Source organism: Phyllobates terribilis, unplaced genomic scaffold (genome assembly GCF_046119375.1).
Source record: "Phyllobates terribilis strain yellow unplaced genomic scaffold, ASM4611937v1 Scaffold_10__3_contigs__length_209671492, whole genome shotgun sequence".
Taxonomy (NCBI): Eukaryota; Metazoa; Chordata; class Amphibia; order Anura; family Dendrobatidae; genus Phyllobates; species Phyllobates terribilis.
In genome coordinates, this window is record NW_027362770.1 from 79,291,690 (window position 1) to 79,307,836 (window position 16,147).

The 16,147-nt window shown below is 44.6% G+C and overlaps 1 protein-coding gene across 1 annotated transcript in view; it reads left to right on the forward strand.

Annotated features, from left to right (window-relative positions):
* LCP2 (lymphocyte cytosolic protein 2) overlaps positions 1-16,147 on the forward strand; it is a 757,892-nt gene that overhangs the window by 491,032 nt on the left and 250,713 nt on the right. Inside the window, exon 14 of the mRNA XM_073649612.1 lies at positions 1,383-1,413. Coding sequence (XP_073505713.1) covers positions 1,383-1,413 — 31 coding nt within the window. The remainder of the gene's footprint in view (positions 1-1,382; positions 1,414-16,147) is intronic.

The window sequence follows — 16,147 nt, forward strand, 5'->3', positions numbered from 1 at the left end:
ACATATCACATACACGTAAATCATATGTCATGTCCCTGCCTTTGATGTGGACTCACACGCTGAGCCCGCATCTTTCCCGACACAGGAAAGCTGATTTAACCAGCCATTATGTGCTTTTAACAGCCATGAGTGGAGCATTGCTCCGCTCATGGCTGTTAACATGCTAAATCCCTCTGTCAATCTCTGTTTTTTCTTAAAAATTTCCATTTTTTTTTTCACCAGTTAAATAAAAAATATATATCTGCATATGTAGAGCTGGAGAATCATACTGCCTGGTCAGTTTTACATATAGTGAACATAAATAACAAAACATAAATAAAAAAAACAAAAAACAATTGTGGAATTGCACTTTTTTTGCAATTTTACTGTACTCAGATTTTTTATCTCATTTTCCAGTACATTATGTGGCAGAATGAATTCTCATACTACAATAAACAAGCCTTCAAACGGCTATATTGGCAAAAAAATATAAAAGGAATGTTTCTTGGAAGAAGGGGAGAAAAAAACTGAAGCAAAAAAATGGAAAATGTCCCAAAGGTGAATAGGGTAAAGTGCAGTAGTGCAGGGACACCCTTACCCACCAGCAAACGCCATTCCCAATGTTGGTACATTGTAACAGATGTACCAGATCACACTGCCCTAAAGCCCGACACGCATTTCGCATTAACCTGTCCAGGTGAGAAGCACATGTATATTACCTTGTGCAGTTGTTTAGAATTCCACCCCCTTCCCCCTTCTCTATTTCTTGATGGAGTTATTATGTTTTGTCATTTATTATATTTTTTTCCATAATGTGATTTACCTCTGACCACACTGTCTATTTTTTCAGGTTTTATGGGGTGTTTTTATATTTTTCTTCTTAAAAATTATATTTATTTTTGTTATTTTCTTGGTTATTTTCCATTATCATAAGTTTTGATGAGTTATTTATAAGTCTGTATCTGTTTTGTTTTTTTAACTTTATCAAAGTGTATTAGTAGTTGTTTATTCTAGTATGTTTTTTTTTATCCAGTTTGGGGTAAAATAAATTCAGCCTCCTACCTGCACTGCAAAGTTGATCTGGATTTGCTACGTCCCGGCAGCTCCTGCTTCCTCCTGGCTCCTGGAGATTACTTTATCATTAGGACAGGAGGAAGAGCTGTTAGTGCTTCTGATACACAACACTGGTTTAGCCTTTTTTGGTACAGCAATTAGAAAGGCAGAGATGGCAATGAACCATCTCTGTCTTCTCTATGAGGAGAACATTGTTGCAAAGTCATATATGGATGTGCCCAACATTTTAAGATGTCTGCCAGTACACAAGTAGTTAAATTGACTCAGCAAGTTGTAACTTTGACCTAAGCTGAGTATGTAACCCTTTGTGTTCCTCAACTTTCTTGTAGGCATATTCCAGATGCTGAAGACATTCTTTCAGTGAGTACACATTTTATTTTTAAATGTATTTCTTTATGAAGGTTTAATAACTTTATTTGTATAATTTAAATTATTTTCTTTAGTGGTTTTCATTTTGTACTATTTGAAGGCAAATATTCATCTAAGCACTCCACCTATTTTTTCTTTTTGCTTGTACAGTGCTGGATAGGCTATATTAAAGAATTTTATTATCCCCCCACCACTAACGCTTAGTTAACTTTTAAAATCCATCTTAAGTGAGGTGAAGATGAAGATGGCGTATCAGGTCACTGAGTGAACATGTACAGTTATTTCAAGTAATGTAACTAGAGTCCTATGGGCCCTGTGTAATATTTTGGCCAGGCCCCACACCAGAATGTTTGTCAGATGTATGGACCCCTTTAAGAATGTTCCCATTCTGTCATAATGACTGCCAACCTGTAGTAATGTCGTCCGTCCTGTAATAATGGTCCCTATCCTGTAATAATGTCCCTGCCTGGGTCCTGCCATGCAATAATGTCACATGTTCTGTGGTCCATCCTATAATAATGTCTCCCATCCTGGGCCTCATCCTACAATAATATCCCCCGTTCTGGCCCCATCCTATACTCTAATAATGTCTTCCATATTGACCCCTTCCAGTAATAATGTCCCACATCCTGTAGTAATGTCCCCCATCCTAGCCCCACCCTGTATTTTTTGCTTTAATAATTTCCCACATCCTTGCCCCTTTCTTCAATAGTGTTTCCCATCTTGGCCCCTTTCTTTAATAATATCCCTCGTCATTGTCTTGTCCTATAATATTTCCCATTATTACCCCATCCTGTAATAATGTATCCCATCCTGGCCCATCCTTTAGCAATGTCCCATATAATGGTATCATAATGTAACAATGTTCTACATGCTGGGCTCTTCATGTAATAAGGTCCAATATCCTGGCTCTTTCCCTGTGCCCTTTATTTAATAATATCACCCTTCCTGGTCCCTTCCTGTAGCAATGTGTTGCATACTTACCTCATCTTGTAGCATTGTTCCCTGTCCTGGCACCATACTGTATCATTGACCCACATACTGGCCTCTTCCTGTAATAATGTCCCCCATACCGCCTCAATTTGTAGGAATGTCCCATGTACTTGCCTCATCGTGAAACAATGTACCTTGTCTTGGACTCATCCAGTAATAATGTCCCATTCTAGCCCCTTCCTGTAATAATGTCCCCTGTCCTGACACTCTCATCAAACACATTTAAAAAAATATATATTTTTCTGATCTGTCCTCAATGCCTCGGCAAACAGTGTTTTTTACCTCCTCCATAGCTGTCATTGGGAGGGTGGAGGGGTGGCAGGGGGCCCACATTTACCTGAAAATGGCACAGGCATCGGCAGGCCCACTCTGACTCTACGGGCCCGATCTGCGACCACGATCATTACACGCCTGGTAATTGGCGATAGAATTCAATAGAGAAGAGTAGAGATGGAGGGATCTGCTGCAGAGAAACAAAGGGAGAGCCAAAAGGGACACTGCTGCTGCACATAGTAAGTGTTTTTTTCTAGTACTGGATTCACAGCTAAACTGCTCACTACTGCCATATAATAGCCTATAATGCAGCTGCTTCTTTTGAAGTTATGCTAAAGAAAGACAGGGAAGCATTAGCTACCCTTCTTTATGTTCTTGGTATGGGAGACATCATAATAATTAGTCTTGGTCACCTCTAGAGTAGTAATGTAGGATGCAAGTCATATAATGGGAAGAAATACTGGTCAAATGGAAGTTTATTTTTAAAAATCATATGACACGACAGGTATTTATTATTCTTTCTTATATAGCAGCAATGTATTTACATACATTGTTGTGAGCTCCAATTGAGCTAGTGAGTAATTGTAGCACAGGTACTGGAATGCCATGAGGCCATGAGGTGGAAGCAGTCAGGGGTTGATATAACCACTTTATATATATATAACAATTATCTTTAAGGGGTTAGTAGCAATGAAAATTAACAGTAACTTGAAATAACAAAAATAAGTTTTTCAGTAAGTAATAGTAAAGTTCTGTAATGGGGTGCACCCAGTCATGGGAGTCAAAACCAAAGTTCTTTTTCTCTTTATAAGGCCCTAGAGGGGGTCACTGGTTATTTCAGCTAGGCCGCAAGTCTCTTTCGGATATACAGTACAGACCAAAAGTTTGGACACACCTTCTCATTTAAAGATTTTTCTGTATTTTCATGACTATGAAAATTGTACATTCACACTGAAGGCATCAAAACTATGAATTAATACATGTGGTATTATATTCCTAACAAAAAAGTGTGAAACATCTGAAAATATGTCTTATATTCTAGGTTCTTCAAAGTAGCTACCTTTTGCTTTGATGACTGCTTTGCACACTCTTGGCATTCTCTTGATGAGCTTCAAGAGGTAGTCACCGGAAATGGTCTTCCAACAATCTTGAAGGAGTTCCCAGAGATGCTTAGCACTTGTTGGCCCTTTTGCCTTCACTCTGCGGTCCAGCTCACCCCAAACCATCTCGATTGGGTTCAGGTCTGGTGACTGTGGAGGCCAGATCATCTGGCGTAGCACCCCATCACTCTCCTTCTTGGTCAAATAGCCCTTACACAGCCTGGAGGTGTGTTTGGGGTCATTGTTCTGTTGAAAAATAAATAATGGTCCAACTAAATGCAAACCGGATGGAATAGCATGCCGCTGCAAGATGCTGTGGTAGCCATGCTGGTTCAGTATGCCTTCAATTTTGAATAAATCCCCAAGAGTGTCACCAGCAAAGCACCCCCACACCATCACACCTCCTCCTCCATGCTTCACGGTGGGAACCAGGCATGTAGAGTCCATCCGTTCACCTTTTCTGCGTCGAACAAAGACACGGTGGTTGGAACCAAAGATCTCAAATTTGGACTCATCAGACCAAAGCACAGATTTCCACTGGTCGAATGTCCATTCCTTGTGTTCTTTAGCCCAAACAAGTCTCTTCTGTTTGTTGCCTGTCCTCAGCAGTGGTTTCCTAGCAGCTATTTTACCATGAAGGCCTGCTGCACAAAGTCTCCTCTTAACAGTTGTTGTAGAGATGTGTCTGCTGCTAGAACTCTCTGTGGCATTGACCTGGTCTCTAATCTGAGCTGCTGTTAACCTGCGATTTCTGAGGCTGGTGACTCGGATAAACTTATCCTCAGAAGCAGAGGTGACTCTTGGTCTTCCTTTCCTGGGGCGGTCCTCATGTGAGCCAGTTTCTTTGTAGCGCCTGATGGTTTTTTCAACTGTACTTGAGGACACTTTCAAAGTTTGCCCAATTTTTCGGACTCACTGACCTTCATTTCTTAAAGTAATGATGGCCACTTGTTTTTCTTTACTTAGCTGCTTTTTTCTTGCCATAATACAAATTCTAACAATCTATTCAGTAGGACTATCAACTGTGTATCCACCTGACTTCTGCACAACACAACTGATGGTCCCAACCCCATTTATAAGGCAAGAAATCCCACTTATTAAACCTGACAGGGCACACCTGTGAAGTGAAAACCATTTCCAGTGACTACCTCTTGAAGCTCATCAAGAAAATGCCAAGAGTGCGCAAAGCAGTCATCAAAGCAAAAGGTAGCTACTTTGAAGAACCTAGAATATAAAACATAATTTCAGTTGTTTCACACTTTTTTGTTAAGTATGTAATTCCACATGTATTAATTCATAGCTTTGATGCCTTCAGTGTGAATGTACAATTTTCAAAGTCATGAAAATACAGAAATATCTTTAAATGAGAAGGTGTGTCCAAACTTTTGGTCTTTACTGTAAGTAATCAAGTCCCGTTGAGCCTCCCACGCCCCAGCAGGCCCCCTCCCAACCTGAAGACCTAATCCTAACTGTCCCCGGTACCGTAATGAAGAGCTGGAAGTGACAGCCCTGCTCACTCGCGCTTTTCTTCCGCTATCACTGGCACGTCTCCCCTGACGCAGTCTTCTCTCAGCTCTTCTCGGCTTGACCGTCAACGGGAGTCTCTCATGCTTGAGGAAAGGGGGTCCAGACCTCGGTTCTTAACAGGCGACGTGGGATCCTGGGAACTTAATCAGTGCAGAGTGCAGGTCCAGGGTCTGGCCAACATGCGCAGAACTTGGGGCACTTCTGTAAGGGGTCCAGACCTTATCAGGTGGCATCTGGCACTTAGGTGACGAAAGCCTCCGGCTGAGGCCTGCCACACTGGGCTCTGCAACACCTCTAAAGCACGTCTCCTCTGCAGCTTGGCTCCAAATCTACCTGCGATTTGGCGCGCAGGGCTTTTAAATCCAGGAAATCCCTTCTGTGGGTCACCTGATCAGGTCCGGCATCTGAATTTACTCCCTCTTCAAATCTTTCAGCACAACTTTCTTCAGCTTGATTTCGCCTGGCCAGCAGATGGCAGTCTCTTCACTAATGGCACATTCTGCAAGCATTCTTCTGAGATGTTACTGCCTCCTATTACATAATGACAATCTAAATTCCCTAAGTCACACCCCCAAGTGATGCTGTATGTATATGTTGTGACAAAGTAACTGGCAAACTACTAGAGTGGAGATATGTAGCACTGAGATTAATAGCTGCAGTAATTATACGGGATTTGGATGTTTCGCCCCCAGCAGTTCACCCCCAGCAGTTTGCCCCTAGCAGTTCGCCCCCAACAATTTGCGCCCGGGTACATTTTACCCCCGCACATTTCGTCCCCAGCATTTGGCCCCCAGGATGTTTTGCCCCCGCACATCTCACCCCCGCACATATCGTCCCCAGTTTGAAGCGTCCGGGGGCAAAATGTGCAGGGGTGAATCTTCCTGGGGGCGAAATGTACCTGGGGGTGAACAGATGGGGGTGAACTGCTGGGGGCAAATTGCTGGGGGCGAACTGCTGGGGGCGAAACTTCCTAAAACTGTTTTGTTGTTCCCATTACTAAGGAGTGCGTCTCCCAAATTGTTATTGCATATGCAGTGACTGCAAAGGCTGACAAAAATTTGGACGCACCCCAATGCCCCTTTGAAGAGACATAGGGCCTCAGTAAAAAAAAATTCCCATTATGAAGGAGTAGGTCTCCTATACTGTTATTGTGCATGCAGTGACTGCAAGGGCTGCCAAAAATTTGGACGCACTCCAATACCCCTTTGAAGAGACGTAGAGGAGGGCCTCATTAAAAAATATTTGCATTATTAAGGAGTGGGTCTCCTATAGTGGTAATGCCCATGCAGTGACTGCAAGGGCTGCCAAAAATTTGGACGCACTCCAATACCCCTTTGAAGAGACGTAGAGGAGGGCCTAATTAAAAAAATATTTCCATTATTAAGGAGTAGGTCTCCTATAGTGGTAATGCCTTTCAGTGACTGCAAGGGCTGCCAAAAATTTGGACGCACCCCAATACCCCTTTTAAGAGACATAGAGGAGGTCCTCATTAAAAAAAATTGTTCCCATTATTAAGGAGTGGGTCTCCTATAGTGGTAATGCCCATGCACCAAGTGCAAAAATGAAAAACATTTACCCCTGGGGGTATACATGAACATACTGTATAACATACAGTATATTAGAGGTAGGCCTCTAAAAAAATTTCCTACGGGCATCATAAACACCCTTAAAAAAATTATGTGGGTGTTGCATGATGGTCACCGTGTTGATATGGTGGAGGAAAAGGAGAAGGGTGACATAACATAGACAAAATCAGGACGCGTATACCCATGTCTGGGTGTGAAGAGGTGCAAGGGAATAGACACCCCCAAAAAAAACACTGGATTTGACTTTATGTTCTGCTGCTATCATCTGGTGGTGTTGAGAAGTCTGGCCCAATCCAGCCCTTGTTCCTTCTTTCAGCATTTTCAGTTGACAGGCGGATGCGCCTCTCAGTTATAATGCCCCTGGCGGCACTAAAAACCTGCTCGGACAAAACGTTAGTGGCAGTGCAGGCCAGGACCTCCAAGGCGTAGAGAGACAGTTCTTGCCACGTGTCCAGTTTGGATACCCAATTGTTATAAGGCAGAGAGGAATCACAGAGGACGTTGGTACAGTCGGCAAGGTAGTCCTTCAGCATCTTCCAAAACTGTTCCCTCCTGGGCAGAGAACCCTGCGCATCATGTCTTTGATGCTGGGAGGGTCTGAGAAAACTGTCTCAAAACACCTTTGACAATGTTCCCCTGCTTCTGCTGCATCTTATTTGTGTCTCCCTCGCCTGTACTCCTTGGCTGTCAAAGGAAATGTGACATCTGCCGCCAGCGTTTTCAGATGGGAATTTTTTTAAGAATTCTTTAACAAGGTACTGCAACATTTTACTAGACCTCTTCGCCATGGGAAGGAGAGCTAGAAAGTTCTTTTTGTAGCATGGGCCTAAAAGTGTGACCAACCAGTAATTACTGTCACCCAAAATGTGTGCAACGCGAGGATCACGGGAAAGGCTGCGGATCATAAAGTCAGCCATGTGTGCCAGACTTCCAACAGCCAAGACTTCCCTGTCCCGACCAAGAGGACGCTGAACAGATGGTATGACTGTTGTGTGGGTAGTACTGTCTGTAGCACAGGAAAAGAGCTCCTCTTCCTCCTCCTCATTATCCCCCAATCCGCGTTGAGATGAGATGAGGCTGGGCTGTGTGGCATCACCCTGTATGGCTTCTTGCTCCATCTCATTGTTCTCCGCCTGCAATGCCTCCTCTTTAATTGTGAGCAGCGAGCTTTTCAGTAGACAGAGAAGCGGGATGGTGACACTAATTATGGCGTCTTCGCCACTCACTATCTTGGTGGAGTCCTCAAAGTTTTGGAGGACGGCACAGATGTTAGATATCCATGCCCACTCATCAGCTCTTATATGTGGAGGCTGACATGAATACCGGCAGGCGTGTTGAAGCTGGTACTCAACAACTGACCTCTGCTGCTCACAAATCCTTCCCAACATCTGCAACGTTGAGTTCCAACGTGTGGTGACATCGCACACCAGTCAATGAGCTGAAAGCTGCTGAAGCACAGTGTGAAGCTGCAGGTGACTTTCTGAAATGGGCACACATACGGCATATTTTCACAAGCAACTCAGGCAGATCTGGGAAGGTTTTGAGAAACCGCTGAACACTAGGTTGAGCACATGGGCCGGGCATGGTATGTGTGCGCGTTTGCCAAGCTTCAGAGCCACCAACAGGTTATGACCATTGTCACACACGACCATGCCTGGCTGTAGGTTCAGTGGTGACAGTCACAGATCTGCCTGCTCTGTTACAACTGTCAACAACTCTGCAGCGGTGTGCAGTTTGTCCCCTAAGCATATTAGCTTCAGCACAGCCTGTCTCCACTTGGCTGAGGCAGTGCTGCAGTGCTTCCAGCTTCCAACTGATGTGATCATTTTGGAGATGGAGGCCGAAGAAGATGAGGACGTACAGGAGCTGTAGTATGTTGGGGCAACCCTGATTGACCCAGGGCCCGCAATCCTCGGCGTCGGAAGGACGTGTTCTGTTCCATTGTCCGATTGGGTCCCGCCTTCCATTATATTAACCCAATGTGCCATCAGTGAGATGTACCGTCCCTGGCCACAAGCACTTGTCCACATGTCCGTGGTTAGGTGGATCTTCCCAGTAACTGCATTGCTGAGGGCACGGCTAATCTTGTGGGACACGTGCTTGTGTAAGGTGGGGACGGCACACCGGGAGAAATAGTGGCGGCTGGGGACTGAGTACCGAGGGACGGCCGCCACAATGAGGTTGTGGAAAGATTCCGTCTCCACAAGCCTAGAAGGCAACATTTCAAGTGCAAGCATTTAAGAAATGTGGCAGTTTAGTGCTATGGACTGTGGGTGTTTGGCTGTGTATTTGTGCTTAGGTTCAAAGGACTGGGGTAGGGATAACTAAGCACTGCACTGGGACAAGGACGTGGTTGCTGACAGTAATGGTTGCAGGTGTGCAATGACAGGTGCAGGGCACTAGGCATCTTCACTTGTGCCATGGACAGGGGATTGGCATGAACGCACAACAGCGGAACAGGGAGTGGTGTCACCCGCAGACACTGTTTCTGGACCCTGGCGATCAACCCAACTAGTTGGGTACTTTGCTGTCATGTGCCTGATGGTGGTCAGACTGGTAGTTTTGCTGCCCCTGATAATGCTGGCGTGGCAGATGTTGCAAATGGCCTTTTTGGGGTTAACTGGACAGTCTGGAAGACCTAACAGTTCCAACTTCCCTCATGTTGATGTTCCGGGGAACAGTTGCCCGCCTTGTGTCTGTGGCCACCCCACTGCTTGTTCCTGCCTGTTGTGGTGCTATGCCTCCCTCCCCCTCTGTGCTGCTGTCCTCGTTATGCATGTCACCTTGCCAGGTTGGGTCAGTGACTTCATCTTCCACGTACGCACCCTGGGCCTCCTCCTGACTTGCTGGCAATTGTGTCTCATCATCACTATAATCCAGCTCTTATGACAGTAATTGCACTTTCACACCATGTGTGACCATGGCTGCTCAAATATTTGGGCATTGCTACATGCAATCTCCTCTTGCCCCTCTTGAAGTAGGCAGAGCGAGAGGCCCAAATCTATAAATGGAAGAGTGAACAGCTCTTCGGAGTGTCCAAGTGTGGGATCAGTTGTCTCCAGGCACTCGGCATGGTGGGAGGAAGGAGGATCAGGGTGAGGAATATGTGGTCCAGACTCACGTCTACTGAGACTGGACCGTGTGGAAGACAGAGTGGTGGTGGTGTTGGCAAACTGACTGGAAGCATTATCTGCTATCCAACCAACAACCTTTTCACACTGCTCTGGCTTCAATACTGGTGTTCCACGGCACCCTACAAGGTGGGACAGGAAGGTAGGGCGACATGATGTGGGTGCTTGGTGTGCACCCTCAGCAGGCACAATTTCAGCTAGACCATGGCCTTGTCCTCTACGTGCACCATTACCATCACGTCCATTTCCCCATCCCTTGCCACGCACCTTGCTCATTTTAAATGGAGTATAATATTTGGCACGCTCCACAAAATGTCTGTATTATTACCGCAGTAATATCAGATCACATCTGATGACCACGGTTTTAAGCAGTGGCCTATTAGTATGATATTGGTCAGCGACTAAGTGTGAATAGGTTAAACAACACACAACTGGTATACTTTAAATGGATTATATTTGTCACGCTCCACAAAATGTTTTTAGGTAGTGGCCTATTAGTATGGTATTGGTTAGCAACCAAGTGTGAATAGTATGGTAGAGGCGCTCACACTGCTGCACTCAGAGGATACAGGACACTCTCTCTTTAAATGACTTAGTGATTTATTTGTAGGAAGCAGCATAAACCACGGTCAAGTGCATAATATAAACGTAGCCTTTCTGGCATAACAGGAAACAAAAAGGAAAAATGGTACAGAACAGTCCTTACTTTGGCTGAGGTCCAGCCACTCAGGGTTAGCAAGAGCACATGGTCCAGTCTTAGCACAAACACAAGCTCCTCTCTCTCAGGAGCTAGCTTCCACACACTGAACACCACCTAAGTGAAAAGGCTGGCTATTTAAATCCCAGACCCCATTCTAGGGTGGAGATATGGTGGATAGCGTCCCGCCCGCACTATAACCATCCACCTATTAAACATGCCCTTTTTAAATGGCTGTTAAACCTCTCTGCACCTACTATGCAGAAGAATCTTCTATGTTTCACATCACTGAAGCTACCAGCCTCAGTGAAACATATCTCCCCTCCAGTATTCTGCCAGTGACCTTGTCACATATCCCCCTCCTTTGCCCAAAGCCGGGGATTTTGGCACCTTCGCTTACTAAACATGGAAGTCTGGACAGGGCATCTGCATTACCATGTAGTTTTCCGGGCCTGTGCTCCACTGAAAAACTAAAGTCCTGGAGTGCCGGGAATCACCTAGTCACCTAGTGTCAGGTCATCTTAGGGGAGCATGACCTGACACTAGCCTGAACTTCGGGCCTAATAAGTAGTATCTCAGGGTGTCAATTGCCCACTTGATGGCCAGGCACTCTTTTTCCATAATAGCATAGTTATTTTCGCAGGCCGAGAGTTTTCTGCTTAGCTAAAGAATGGGATGTTCCTCCCCATTTACTTCTTGGGATAAGACGGCTCCTATGCCGACCTTTGAGGCATCCGTCTGGACCACAAACTCTTTATTGAAGTCATACGCTGTCAAGACCGTCTGCTTACACAGGGCAAGCTTCAATTCCTGGAATGTCACCTCTGCCTCAGAAGACCACTTGGGCATTGCCATCTTCGTACCTTTAAGCAGGTCAGTCAGAGGTGCCGCTATCATGGCAAAATTCGGGATAAATCGCCGATAGTATCCCACGAATCCCAAACCTGTTTCTTGGAGGCCAGTTGCGGGCAATTCAGGATTGCTTCCACCTTGTTCACTTGCAGCTTTATTTCCCCCCTTCCAACGACGTAGCCCAAGTATTTCGCCTCTTCTTTTTCTATGGCGCATTTTTTGGTGTTTATGGAAAACCCGGACTTTCTTTGTGCCCCCAGTAGAGCCTGGACCTTCTTCAGGTGACTTCCCTAATCTGGGCTGAAGATCACAATGTCGTCTAGGTAAGTGGTGGCGTACTTTTGTTCGAGGCTAGGATCCAGTCCATTGCCTTCTGGAAGGTAGCTGGGGCTCCCTGCAGACCGAACAGTATCCTGGTGTACTGAAAACACACGTCGGGTGTAGAGAAAGCCGTCTTCTCCTTGGCACTTGGAGACAGGAAGATTTGCCAATACCCCTTTGTTAGGTCCAGGTTAGTGATGTACCTAGCAGGCCCCAGCCGTTCAATAAGTTCATCGATCCGGGGCATCAGATAGATGTTAAACTTAAATACTTTGTTTAGTTTTCTGTAATCATTACAGAAGCGCCATTCTCCGTTCGGCTTCGGTACAAGAACAATGGGCTGGACCAGCCGCTCTTAGACTCCTCGATGATGCCCTGGCTCAACATTCTCCACACCTCATTGGAGATCACCTAGTGGCGGGATTCAGGGATTCAGTATGGCCTCTGGTTCACCCATACATATGGTTCCGTCAAGATCCCATGCTCAACAACCTGCATACATCTGGGCAACTCTGAGAACAGGTCTCAGTTTCTATGCAGCAGTTCTCGGCCCTATTGATTTTAGGCCAGTGATAGTGTCTCTACCACTGTGACATCCTTGACCCTTGCTTCAAAATTGGCCCCAGACACGTAGCTTCCACTGGTTCCTGTCCCACCACGACTTAAGCAAGTTGATCTGGTAGATCTGGTATGGCTTTCTCCTTCCTGGCTGGTCGATTTTATAATTGACTTCACTTAACTTCTCAACCACCTCGCATGGCCCTTGCCACTTGACCAGAAATTTACTTTCGACCGTGGGCACTAATACTAAAATCCGGTCTCCAGGGCTGAATTGTCTCAGCCTTGTGGCCTGATTGTAGATCCTTGCCTGGGCTTCTTGTGCCTGTAGGAGGCTCTCCTTCACAATTGGCATTGCCCTCGTGACCCGGTCCTGCATTTGGGTCACATGCTTGATGACACTCCGTGGGGTGTAATCTCTGCTTCCCAGGTCTCCTTTGCTATGTCTAGAAGTCCCCGAGGGTGCCGTCCGTATAGTAGTTCAGATGGTGAGAATTCTGTAGAGCTCTGGGGAATTTCCCTAATGGAGAACAGCAGGTATGGCAATAGGAAATCCCCGTCTCACCCCGTCTGTTGAATATCTCCACCAGGCCGTCCATCTGCAGATGGTATAAAGACGTCCGGAGTTGTATAATCTTGAGAGCTTTACACAACTCCCTCATCACCTTAGACATAAAAGGAGTTCCCTGGTCTATCGGGATCTCCTTTGGCAGGCCTGTCCAGGAGAAAATATGCACAAGCTCTCTGGCGATACTCCTGGAGGAGGAATTTCTCAATGGAACCACCTCCGGATACTGAGCTGCATAGTCCAACACTACGAGGATGTATTGGTGCCCCCTGGCAGACTTGACCAGGGGCCCGACAAGGTCCATAGCACTCCGATCAAACGGGACCTCTATAATAGGCGATGTTACTAATGGGCTGCTGCAGGGGGATACGGGAGCAGATAGCTGACAGGTGGGGCTGGACCGGCAGTAATTCATAATCTCTCTGTGACATCCAGGTCAGTAGAACCTCTGCAGGACCCGTTCCTGAGTTTTGTCTACCCCTAGATGCCCACCCAAGATATAAGAATTGGATATGAGATATGGTGGATGACCTCCCACCCGCACTATAACCATCAACCTATAAAACATGCCTTTTTAAATGGCTGTTTAACAACTATCATGCAGGAGAAACTTCAATGTATTACATCACTGAAGCAAACAGCCTCAGTGAAACATATCTTCCCTCCAGTATTCTGCCAGTGACTTTGTCACAATAGGTTAAATGACACACAACTGGTAGACTTTAAATGGAGGATAATATTTGGCACACTCCACAAAATGTCTGTATTATTACTGCAGTAATATCGGATCACGTCTGATGACCACAGGTTTAAGCAGCGGCATATTAGTATGATATTGGTCAATGACCAAGTGTGAATATGGTGTAGTATATTGCTTTTCAAGCAAATAATCAGGATTAAGAGCAAAAAGAATATTAGCCCTGATATCTAGGGCTATGGATATCTGTAACAGCAGCGGACAGAACATGCAAAGGACCCTATTCTGCTCTATATACTCTCCACAAACTCTGCCTGCCTAACTCCTGCTATCACCAGGATTAATAATATGCATCTGGATTAGTTCTTAGAAGGGCTGTTAGTTGAGATGTATATTGCACAGGAATACCCATTACCTAACTATTCTAAATAAACCACCAATTCTCTCCCTAGCTCAGCAGCACCTGTCCCTACTCTGCCTGTCTGAAGGGTACACTGTGACGAGCATAGGGTCACTGGGTCTTATATAGACCCGATGTCGCTATGCTGCCAGCCAATCACTGTAATGCCACAACCAACATGGCTGCGGCATTTCAGTGAGTGGCAGGATATCCCCGCATGATTATTCGCTGTCTAAACAGTGCCAAACATGCGGGGTGAGACTCGAGCTCCTGCCCGAGCACCAGGAAGTACTCGCCAAGCGCCGAGCATCTCGAACAGTAAGATGCTTGAGCGAGTACCGAGCAGTTACCAGCACGCTCGTTCATCACTAATAACAAACTAACACACTTCTGTTCCGCACAACTCCACTCTGTTGAGCTAACCCAGCTGCTATTATTAGGCTTATAAGCCCCAGGCTGAATTAAGGAAATTACCTTTCCCACCCAGATTCTTTTGGTTGATCCTGAATCCCGAACCCAGTCAAATTAAAACTCTAAGGGCACGGCCCCACTATCAGTATTTGGTCAGTATTCAGTCAGTATTTTGTCTCAGGAATGGGAGCCAAAACCACTCCTGGCAGTGGCCTATCTCTGTATTTGTATATCGCTATATACACATGAAAATGTCTCTGCGCATGCCAATATGTGATGACATAATGAAGGTCCAAGAAGGGTCTTTGCACTTTTCTGTATTGATGTTGCTTTTCTTTTCTGGGAATTTGATTTAGATTCACAGTACTGCAGTACTGTAATATATATATATATATATATATATATATATATGTATATATACATATATATATATATATATATATGTATATATACATACAGTACAGACCAAAAGTTTGGACATACCTTCTCATTTAAAGATTTTTCTGTATTTTCTTGACTATAAAAATTGTACATTTACACTGAAGGCATCAAAACTATGAATTAACACATAGTTCAAGAGAATGCCAAGAGTGTGCAAAGCAGTCATCAAAGCAAAAGGTGGCTACTTTGAAGAACCTAGAATATAAGACATATTTTCAGTTGTTTCACACTTTTTTGTTAAGTATATAATTCCACATGTGTTAATTCATAGTTTTGATGCCTTCAGTGTGAATGTACAATTTTCAAAGTCATGAAAATACAGAAAAATCTTTAAATGAGAAGGTGTGTCCAAACTTTTGGTCTGTACTGTATATATATGATATAGATACTAGCACTGCTTCCAAAGGACTTGGTGCTGAGGGGTCAAAACAACATGGTGACAGTTGTAAAGTCTGCTGCTGTTTTCAACTGCAGATGGATCAATTGCAGCTTAACCCCTTTACGAGCAATGACGGACAAAGCACGGGTCTCACTTCCCGCATCATGATGTGCTATGCTCATCATGACTTTCAATTGTCACTGCGTGTATACACACAGTGAAAGCTCAGTGCCGACGGCTGTCACTGACAGGTGAGTGACACAGGAAGAGGTGTGGGGACCAATGCCGTCGGTCCTCGCACTCAGAGGGCTGTGATCAGTCTGTCAATCTTACTGACCGATCACAGCATGATCGCGCAGGAGGAACTGAAATATTTAAATAAAAAAGTACAAAATAATAATAATAAAAAAAACACTTTATAAATACACATAAAAAATAAAAATAAACAAAAAGAGTACACATATGTGATATCGCCGCATCCAGATCGACCTGATTTATAAAACTATCACACTAGTTAACAAAAAACAAAATTATGTTTCAAAAATTGTGCTGATGTAAAGTAGATATATGGGAAACGTTATTTATTAGCTATTTTGTGTGACATAACTCTCTGGTTTATGGACATAAAAATTAAAATTTAAATATTGTGAAATTTTCAAAATTTTCTCCAAATTTCCAATATTTTCAAAAACGCAAGTCATATTGAACAAATTTTACCAATATCGTGAAGTACAATATGTCACTAAAAGACAATCTCAGAATCACCGGGATCCGTTGAAGCGTTCCAGAGT